The sequence below is a fragment of the Orycteropus afer genome, unplaced genomic scaffold (assembly GCF_000298275.1).
Source record: "Orycteropus afer afer isolate SDZICR_OR568_19922 unplaced genomic scaffold, OryAfe1.0 scaffold00309, whole genome shotgun sequence".
Taxonomy (NCBI): Eukaryota; Metazoa; Chordata; class Mammalia; order Tubulidentata; family Orycteropodidae; genus Orycteropus; species Orycteropus afer.
Window position 1 is genome coordinate 4,102,477 of NW_006921896.1, and position 11,571 is coordinate 4,114,047.

The following is an 11,571-nucleotide window of genomic DNA, read 5'->3' on the forward strand; positions in this document are numbered from 1 at the left end:
TTGAGATGTAATCCATACTGCAGACTGTATTCTTCAACCTTCATCAGTAGGTGCCTTAAGTCATCCTCACTTTCAGCAAGCAAAGTTGTATCAGTTAGCTAAAGTTAAATGAGATGGTTTCTCAAGCCTTTCCATATTCTGTATTAGTTTTTCTAATCTGGGCATCCTATCCAATTGCCATATGTTGCCACATTTTGTCAGTTAACCCAGGTTTTTCATTTATACCATGAACAACATTACCAACATTACACCTTTGTTTCGAAATAGTCCCATTTGGTCAGTAAACCAGAAGTAACAGTGTTTTATTTTATTTTCTTATCTTTTGATAAAAATTATTTCTAGACTACAAAGGCATTTCTTCCAGCAATGATGAGTAATAATCATGGTCATATTGTCACCGTGGCTTCAGCAGCTGGGCATACTGTGGTCCCATTTTTAATGGCTTACTGGTATGTGAACACGTTTCCTTCATTGGTTGCTATGCTTAATTTGTTTGTGATTTCTTACTCTGTCTAATGAGGACTGCTTTAATGGAAGTGGATTTGAAGTTGCTGAAATGCACAGAAAGAGTTGTACAAAATCTCTTGTACATAGATTTATGCTTAATTTCATTATCAACTGTTGATTGCCTTCTGGTTTTTAACTGGAGGGTCATTCTAGAGGTGGCTGCAGGGAAGTTATCCAGTTACAAAGCCAACTACTTAAAGCATTTCTCATTTCCTTTGAGCAGCAAGAAATTACAAAATAAGAACAGTATTTTCACCATGAATAAAACTTAATAGTAATAATTTTTAATAAAGTAATGGGTGAGGTATGGTGGAAACAAAAGAGAAAGAATGAAAAGAGAGACAGAATGAGTATTATCTCAGATTCTAAATGCTAAAAACATCCAAACAATGGAATTGAAGGTAAAAGAAATTAAGACATGCATTGTAATAACTGAAATTTCTGTTGTTTCAAGTAGGGCACGGTAATGATATGCTCTACTGGGCTATAAAAGATTGGTCAGTGAAGCCACTGTAGCCAAGCCCATGCATAGTGATTGTGCTTTTGCATGCTCTCAGTTTTTGGCTGTTTTTATATGGTAGCAAGTAATATCTTTTAAAATGTTGAATTAGAAGTGCGCAAATACATGTTCATATATATGTATTGGCCGACTTTGTTTTCTATCATTGTGGTCTTTTGGAATTAAGTATTTAAATTCTAGAAACATGTATATATGTTGTATGGTACATAGTTATATGTAGCTATAGATACATAGAAGTAGCTCTGGTGGCATAGTAGAGTAGGCATTTGGCTGCTAACCAGAAGGTCAGCGGTTCAAACCCACCAGCCACTCCATGGGAGAAAGATGAGGCAATCAGCTTCCCTAAAGATGTATAGCCTTAGGAACCTTTTTTTGGGGTGGGCAGTTCTATTCTGTCCTATAAGGTCGCTATGAGTTTGAATCAACTCAGTGGCAGTGGGTTTGCTTACTATTGTTGTTTATTCTTAGATTTTTGTTCATCTACAGGGTTTTGTTTTTTTTTTTTTTGAACATATATTTGTTTTCCAATGTAAAGTTTTAGAAGTCAATATAGAGTTGGGTTGACTTTTCAAAGAAAGAAGAAATAACTAACAAAGCAGTCACAGAACAGACAATGGTTCCAGATTGTATAATATCTCTTTAAATTGCCCAGTTTAAATTAGGAAACTAGCTAGCACTCAGCTGGGTAGGGCTAATTCAATTTGGCATTTTTTCCATTTCCTTGATAAAGGCAGTTGCAAGTACAGCTACTGGGCTACTAGAAGACTCTCCACTCCTTTATCTTATCTCTTATCACAACCAGGCATTGAGGTAAACAAAAAGGTTGGGGGGAAAAAAAATCCTACAGGCCTTTTACTACAGGAGCCCTGGTGGTACATTGAGTAAACACCTGGCTGCTATCTGAAAGGTGAGTTGTTCAAACCCACCAGCAGCTCCACAGGAGAAAGATGTGGCAGTCTGCTTCCGCAAAGGTTTGTTGTTGTTGCTGTTGTTATATGCTGTCAAGTCGGACCAATTCCTCCTTGGGTTTCTGAGGCAGTATCACTAGGGAAGTGGATTGGCCAAACTTCCTTTTGAGGAGTGGCTGGTGTGTTTGAACCGCCAGCCTCTGGTTAGCAGTGAAGTGCCTTAGGCACTACGCTACAAAGGTTTACAGCCTTGGAAACCCTATGGGACCAGCTCTGCTCTGTCCTGTAGGGTCTCTATGAGTCACAGTCGACTCGATGGCAATGGGTTTTGGTTTGCTACAGTAAATACAGTAGTAGCTCCTTCAGTTCTGATTTGATTGTATTCCATTGAGCTTAGCAGTAAAAACCAAGAAAGAATAAAGTGTCCTAATCTGCTTTGTGTGAGAAACAAATTTATTTTGGTGACTAGGAATGGTGCTTTCAGCAAAAGTAAAGGTTTTCATCATGTATTGTCAAAGTAGGAATGACACATACAGTTGTGCAGGTTGTACACTACACAATTCTAGAGTGCATTGTTTGCATGCAAGTTCTCTTAGGTTTGAATGATTTTTCCAGCAGATGGTAATAAAGTAGCTTAAGAAGTTGAGAAGCTTGGAGTTGATTCTGACTTATGGTGACCTCATGTGTATACACTGGACTCCATAGGGTTTTCAAGGCTGTTACCTTTCAGAAGTAGATTGCCAGGCCTTTCTTCTGAGGTGCCACTGGGTGTCCACTTAGAATATTATTGCATTCCTTTTTTTTTCCATATGAAGGAGCAGACAATAACAAATTGCCTTACGTTATGATTCATTCATTTAACAAATACTTACTGAGGTAAGCACCATGCTAAGCCTTGGGGGTTCATTAGTAACCAAGATATTTATATAACTTATGTTCTACAAACAGATGTTAAATTAAAAAAAAAAAAAAGGTCTAGTTACAAATCTGAGATATGCTGTAATGGAAAAGTAAAGATTGCTATGTAATTGGGAAAATAACTATGGCTTCTTAGAAGAAATATGTCTTTGAAGACATAGAGCTTATACTTAAAGGAAGAATAAGACTTACCCAGAATTTTCTGTGAACATTTTATAGTAAGTATTGAACAGCTTATATTGACATGAAATTTTATGGAAACAACAGGAAAAATCAAGAACATACCAATTTCCCTGACATTCAACATACTGAGCTCTTTGTAATAAATTATCTTGCAGTGCATTAGATGGTCTTTGTCAGTGCTTCTTACACTTTAATATGTCTGCAGATTTACCCAAAGATCTTGTGAAATGCACATTCTGATTCAGTGGGTTTGGGCTGAGGCCCAAGATTCAGGGGATGCCCATTCTGCTTAACAGGACCATACTTACTTAAGTAAAACAGGTTTCTCAGTTAAATATAAGCATTAGCATTCTGGAGTTACTTTGTGACCTCTCCTCTTTATTTTTAGTTCAAGTAAGTTTGCTGCTGTTGGATTTCATAGATCTCTGACTGAAGAACTGGCTGCCTTAAAAATAACTGGAGTCAAAACAACATGTCTCTGCCCCAATTTCATTAACACTGGCTTCATCAAAAATCCACATACCAGGTAAGTTGAGACAGAATTTGAGATAAAAGATTGGTGGTTGCTATGACTATGAGCCATTTTGTGTTTCTTTAAATATTTTAATCCCTAAAGTAACTGGTATTCAATGCCTCCAGCATGTCTCAGTTTCAGGTTTTATAGATTGTGGGATAATAAGTGGAGAGAGAGAAGGGGAAATATGAATGAATATGAATATAATAAATACAAATGATAGAGGTGAACATGCAAGCCTTCCTATTTTTTTTCCCCTAAGCAGTGGTTCTCAGACCAATGTATAACATACATTTCACCAAGAGTGCTTACAAACCATGTAGATTCCCACACTCTACCCCCAGATATCCCAACTAAGTAGATTTATTTGGGGTAGTGCAGTGGTGGGAAACAGGGTCTAGAATTCTGTATGTTTAACAAGCATCCTAGGTAATTCTGACCAAGGTAACCCAGGACTGTAATTTGAGAAACACTTCCCTTTGGTAATCTAGAGATTATCCTTCAAAACATGTACCAGGGTATATTCTTTCTTTGATTAAAAAGTAAAATTTTAAAAAAACAAAAATATAAAGTTTTAATGTCCTTTAAAACCAGACCAACCTTACAAGAGATGCTAAAGGGAGTTCTTTGAACAGATAACCAACAAGAGCAAGTTCAACAAGACAAAATAACAAATGCCAGTGAGGATGTGGAGAGATTGGAACTCTCATAACCTGCTGGTAGGACTGTCAAATGATACAAACGCTGTGCAAACAGTATGGTGATTCCTTAAAAAGTTGAAATTAGAAATACCATTTGACCTAGCAATCCCATTACTAGGTATATATCCTAAAGAAGTGAGAGCCAGGACAAGAACAGATATATGCATATCCATGTTCATCACAGCACTATTTACAATAGCCAAAAGATGCCCTAGGTGCCCATCAACAGAAGAATGGATAACCAAACTATGATACATACACACAATGGTATACTACGAACATTAAAGAATAACGTAGAATCTGCAAAACACTGCATAACATGGATAAATTTGGAGGACATTATGGCTGAGTGAAATAAATCAATCACAGAAGGACAAATATAGTATTAGTTCATTATTGTAAAAAGTCAAGGAAAGGTTCATGTATGGAAGGAAACTTTCTTTGTTGGTTACCAGGGGTGGGAGGAGAGGGGAGAGGAGGGAACACTGCAAAAGAGAAAAAAAAATGTACTGACCCATGTCACTTTAGTTTTCTGTATTTCACTGTACATAAATTATATTTCAATAAAATGTATTAAAAAGTTTTAATGTCTTTGGAAATATAATGCATACTTATTTTTTAAGAATAATTTTACAGAAAAATACAAATGAAAGGGTTTTTTTTAAATTTCCTAAAACCCTCTGTCCAAGGAAAAACATTTTGATAAATATAATTCTAGATATCTATGTCCAGATAAATGTCTAAATTTGACATAACTTGTGTATATTATACTTGAAGTTCTATAAGCAGTAAAATAAACTGCTTACTTTTCTCAACATTTTACCACAGATAACTTTTTATGTCAGTAAACATATAACTTTATCATAAATTATATTGATTACTTACTCTGAACGATAGTGTTTCCTAGGAATAACTTTAAGGTTATTTTTAATTTTTCTGGATTTGAAATGTAGCAAAGCTGTAATGAACTTTCCTGTGCACACAGATTTTCACATTTGGGTATTTAATCCCTCTCTTATGATCTACCTAGAAGAGGGATTACTGGGTCAAAGGGTATACAACTTTTAAACATTCATGCATGTTACCAAACTCTACTCCAGAAACCTTTCACCAGTCTATATTCCTACCCACAGTGCCTCATCTTCACCAGTCTGACCTCTGCTAATGTGTTTAATCACTTACCAATTCAGTAAATGAAGAACCATCTTTGTTTTTATTCTGATGACTAGCTAGATTAGTATTTACATATAGTTTTTGGTCATTTGATTTCTTTTGTGAATTGCCTGCTTCTTGCCTTTGCTCATTTTTTCTTTTGAACTGTAGAGTTTTAAAGTGATATGTAAGACCTCTTTGTACATTCAAGAAAACCCTTTATATGCTATATATGTTGCATGTTTATCCTTAGTTTGTTATTTGCCTTTAAGCTTTATTTTCATTTAGTTTTGATTTTAATTTTTTTTCCTTTGTGGCATTTGAGTTTTGTGAGAATTTTCCTCATCTCAAGCGGATGAGTGGATCAGTCAGACACACTGAGTCATCCCTGTACAGCAAAGACCTGGAAAACCAAGTGAAATGGACATAGTCGACAATCTTAGAACCCTGATCATCAAATTAAAGGTTCAAGAATTAGATAAAACACAACTGGAAGAAGAAACTGATCAAAAACCGTAAACAGGGAGAGATATAGAGTGGAGGCGCCCTTCCAGGCAGCTCAACACAGTGTGATCATCTTCACACAAAGCCAGCAGTGATATCAGATGAGGCGAATAGGAAGGCAACATAATGGAATCCCAATAGGAGACAGAGAAACTGTGTGGACATACTTGGAGTAAAGCAAGGTGAAAAGGACATTAACCAGATGCAAGAAGGAAAAGTACGGGAAGGAGGGCAACAGTTCTAGGGATCCCAGCATCCACGAACCAGGGAAGGAGCCAGGGGCCAGGGACAGGCCAACTCACCAGCAGTGATCCCTGACTACAGGGGTAATAGGCCCATAGAGTGTCAGCAGGAGCTACCCACGAACATGCCTGAGACCACTCTGACCCAACAGTGGGGGGGGAGAGTTCCCATGTTCCTGGCTGCCTGCCTGCCCTTGCCTGAGCCTATCCTGATCCCTAAGTGGTGGGAGAGTATTCCCACATTTCCAAGTTCCTGGCTGCCTGCCCAATCCCTAAAGTGATGAGGAAGCAATCTCATGTGCTTGGCCACCTACCTTTCCCCCGATCCTGCACCAACCCCTTGAGAAGTGGGGGGAGTGTTCTTGTGCATTCAAATGCATGCCTTGACCCCTCACCCTCCATTCAAATGGTGCGAGAGTGTTCCTGAATTCCAGGCCACCTGCCACACTCTCTGCCTGCCACTCTGCCCAGCCGCATACAGAGAATGCTCCCTTGCCACTGGACCAATGACAAGTGATTGCCAGTGCCTGTCCAGCTCTCCTCAGCTGTTTTGCACACCTAGAAAACAGCAACAAGAGCTCACTATGCCTGCCACTGCCCTGCCCACCCACAGACAGGAGGTAAGGGCTCCTGTGCTGATCCTCCTGCTCTAATATATCAAAAAACAAAACAACCGAAAATCAGGATGAAGCAAAAAAACATACAATCAATCAATAAATAACACATAAATGCCTTGGAGATGGCAGACAATAAATATTAAGTTATATAAAGGAACAGGACAAGATAGCTCAAGCAAGTAAAATAAAGAGGCAGAAAACCTCCCAGAAGAAGAAATGGTACTAGAACTACCTGATAAGAAATTTTAAAAATCTCTATATAGGATCTTCTAAGAGATCAAGGAGGGAGATCTGGTGGTGTAGTGCCTAAGGCATTTGATTGCTAACCAGAAGCCTGGTGGTTCAAACCCACCAGCCACTCCTCGGAAGGAAGGTTGAGCAATCTGCTTCTGTAGTGATACAGCCTCAGAAACCCAAGGAGGGGTCACGATGCGTCAGATCCAACCTGACAGCAGTGAATTTGGCTTTTAGTTTAAGAGATGAAGGAAAATGCAGACAAAAACAGGGAAAACACAGACAAAACTCTAGTAGAATTCAGGAAAACAATACAATAATAAAATACTTAGACAATTAGAAACTATACAGAAGCAACAAGTAAAAATCCAGAAATTTTAAAATAAAATATCAGAAATAGATAACTCAATGGAAGAACATAGATGTAGAATTGAATCGATGGAAGAAAGAATCAGCAAAGTAAAGGAAAAATCCTTTAATACTAACTTGTTTGAGGAACAGTTAGAAGAAAGAATGACTAAGAGTTATGTGAAACACTATCAAGAGGAGTACTTTACATGTAACAGGAATCTAGAAGAGGAGGGAAAAGAAAAGTGCGGAGAGATTAGCTGGAAATTGCTCAAATATCATGAAAGAAGAAAAGATTACCAAGCTCAACACACTACATACAGTATAGACCACCCCTCCTAAAAAAAACCCACCAATACATATCATAATTAATCTTTCCAAAGCCAGATGCAAAGAAAAAAATCTGAGAGAAGCGTGTGAAAAACAAAATATCATTTACAAGAAGTATCAAGAAGACAAAGTACTGATTTCTCCTCAGAAACCATCCAGGAAAGAAGGCATTGAGATGCCATATATAAAATCCTGAAGGAAACCAACCAAGACTCATATATTCAGCAAATTGTCTTTCAGAAATAACGGCAAAACTAAGATGTTGCCAGACAAGCAGAAGCTAAGGGAATTTGAAAAACCAGACCAGCCTTACAAGAAATATTAAAGTGAGTCCTTTGGATAGAGAACCAATGGCATCAGTCAACAACCTGAGATAAAAACACATGGCAACATCACCCACATACCAACCCAGTTCAAAACTTTGTAAAAGTAAAATAAAGCTAAAAAGTTAGCTATAGGGATCAAGAAGAATTAAGCTATAAATGATTACAATTTCAAAACAGAAAGAGGAAATAAGAAGATGTAGTTGTAGAACTTCTGTATGAAGAAGAAATCAAAGCTATTTCAAGACATAGCAGACCATTTTAATTTTATGAAGATTAATGTAATCTTTAGGATAACCACAAAGAAAAGTAGTAAGTCTACTCACCAATATAAAGAAGTAGAAAACCAGAAAGACTCAATAAACTCAAAAATGGCAATAATTGATAAGAAAAAGAAAACCATATACAAAAAGAACTCAGAAAATTAAGAGAAAGCATTAACACCAATAAATGAATAAATTAATAACAAAGTGACAGCAATGGATCCATATCAATTTATAATCACACTCAATGTAAATAGATTAAATGCACCAGCCACAAGACAGAGTGGCAGGATGGATTAAAAATCCATCAATATATTGCCTATGAAAGACACAAAGACATAAATAAATTAAAAATCAAGGATGGAAAAATAAATATATATCAAGCAGTATCCAAAAGAGAGCAGGAGTGGCAATATTAATTTCAGGTAAAATAGACTTTAAGTCAAAATGCATTATAAGAGACAAACCAAACTCCAAACTCACTGCCATCGAGTTGATTCTGACTCATAGCAACCCTCATTGGTTTTCCAAGGCTGTAAATCTTTATGGAAGCAGACTGCTTCATCTTTCTTCCATGGAGAAGCTGATGGTTCAGTATACTGACCTCTTTGGTTAGCAGCCAAATGCCTTAACCACCACACCACCAGAGATCCTTTATAAGAGATAAAGAAGGGCATTATATAATAATTAAAGAGTTAATCCACCAAGAAGACATAACAATAACAAATACCTATGCACTCACTGACAGAGCTCCAAATTACATAAAACAAACTAACAGAATTGAAAAAGAGAAATGGGCAGTTCTACAATAATAGTAGGAAATTATAATGTACTCCTTTCAGCAATGGACAGAACAACCGGAAAGAAACTCAGTAAAGAAACAGATCATCTAAATAGTACAATCAACCAACTTGACTTTATGGACATATACATAACACACACACAATACCAGTGTAGTACACATTCTTTTCCAGTGCACACAGATTATTCTTTAGAATAGACCATAATCTAGGCCACAAAACAAACCTCAATAAATACAAAAACACTGACATAATACAAAGCATCTTTTCTGGCTGTTACACCATAAAGCTAGAAATCAATAACAGAATGAGCAAGGGAAAAAAATTAAATACATGGAAACTGGATAACATCTTACTTAAAAACAACTGGGCCATAGAAGAAATTAAAAGGGAAATTGAAAAAATTCTTAGAAATAAATAAAAATGAAGACACAACATACCAAAACCTATAGGACACAGCAAAAGCAGTGCTCAGAGGAGAGTTTATAGCAATAATTGCACACGTCAAAAAGAAGGAAGACCAAAATCAGTATTTTAATCCTGCAACTAAACATTGGGAAAAGAAGCCACAGTCACCAGAAGAAAGGAAATAATAAAGATATGAGCTGAAGTAAATAAAACACAAAATAGAAAAACAGTAGTAAGAATCAACAAGTCTAGAAGTTTGTTCTTTGAAAGGTTCAGTAAGATCAACAAATCACTAGCCATACTGACAAAGGAAAAGAAAGAAGATTCCAGTAATCCAAATAAGAAATGAGACGAATGACATTATAACAGTATCAATGGAAATAAAAAGGTTCATAACATAATACTATGAAGAATTGTACTTCAACATATTTAAGAACCTAGAAGAAATGGACACATTTCTAGAAAGACAGTACCTACATAAACTAGCAGAAACAGAGGCAGAAAGTTTAAGCAGTCTCATAAGAAAAAAAAAGAAATTGAAGAAGTTATGAGTAAAACTCCCAACAACAACAGCAACAAAAGCCCTGGCCCAGACAACTTCACTGGAGAATTCTAGCAAACATTTAGAGAATACTTGATATCAATTCTAATGAAACTATTCCAGACAGACAAAAAGAGTGAATACTCCCAAATTCATTCTATGAAGCCAGCATAACTGTGATGCCAGAGAAAGATACCACTGAAAATGAAAATTTAGACTAATATCCCTCATAAATATAGATGCAAAATGTCTCAACAAAATTCTAGCCAAGAAAATTCAACACCACATCATAAATAAGTAAATAAATAAATACATCATGACTAAGCAGGACTATTACTAGGTTTGCAAGGATGATTCAACATTAGCCCAACATAATCCACCATATAAATAAAGGAAAAGAACCACATGATTATCTCAATCAATGCAGAAAAGGCATTTGATTAAACACAATACTCATTCCTGTTAAAAACTCTCAGCAAGAAGCTTCCTGTAAGATGGCAGACTAGGCAGACAAGCTACACAGGTCCTCTCAACAAAGAGAAGAGAAACCAATTGACACATACAGAAGAGAATTCTGGACCCTGGAACTTTGAAAGGAAGGGTACAGAAGTGGATTAAACACCAATTAGTAGAAAAGCCTGAAAGAAAACAGGGAATAAGTAGACAAACAGAGCTGCAGAGTGTCAGCTATCCAGACAGCACAGATAATTTTAATATTTCCAAGTGGTGTTAGGACCTGAGAATTACCCTAATATTGGCCCTGCTTGCCAAGGGCTGTATGGATGACTATATTGGTGGCTGATGACTAAAAAGGAAACAGCAAAGGAGGAGACAAACAGAGCTGTGGACTTTCAGCTGTCCGGAGAGTGCAGCCATTTTGAATGTTTGCCACTGATGGCTATTTTGGATATTTAAAGTGACAGCATTCTCGTTCAGATTCTAGGGACTTAAGAGTAGGCTCCATGTGCCAAGGACAGCATGGACATATGGGAGGCTGACGACTGGAAAGGAGACAGGTGGTGAATGCCTAAGTACTGCCAACTAGCAAATAGAAGAACATAGTACCCTGCTTACTCAGATACATAAAAAAAAAAAAAAAACAGAAAATGAAAATCTTGGGTGAATCACTCCAACATACAAACACCAGTTAAATATAAACACAAAAACGTCACAATGTCTTGGAGACAACAGATCATCACAGCATACACGAAGAACCAAGATAAAGTAGTCGAAACAAGGGACCAGGATACAGACCCAGAACACATCCCAGAAGAAGAAGCAGCATTGGAACTCCTTGATAAGAAATTCAAAAGAATTATATTTAGGTACCTTCAACAGATTGAGATCAAGGAAAACAGAGAAGACCCTAGAACAATTTTGGAAGACAATACAAGAACAAAATGACAAAATAAATGAAAAATTTGAAATGATACAAAATCTGCTGATGGAAATCCAGAAGATTAATACTAAATTTTCAGAAATAGATAACACATTGAATGGGCAAAAGAGTAGAACTGAAGCAATGGAAGACAGAATAAGTGAGGTTGAAGACAAATAT

The 11,571-nt window shown here is 36.7% G+C and overlaps 1 protein-coding gene across 1 annotated transcript in view; it reads left to right on the forward strand.

Moving 5' to 3' along the window:
* Window positions 1-11,571, forward strand: part of LOC103206264 (estradiol 17-beta-dehydrogenase 11) — a 137,131-nt gene that overhangs the window by 110,852 nt on the left and 14,708 nt on the right. The window contains 2 exon segments of the mRNA XM_007951707.2: window positions 343-449; window positions 3,425-3,562. Coding sequence (XP_007949898.2) covers window positions 343-449; window positions 3,425-3,562 — 245 coding nt within the window.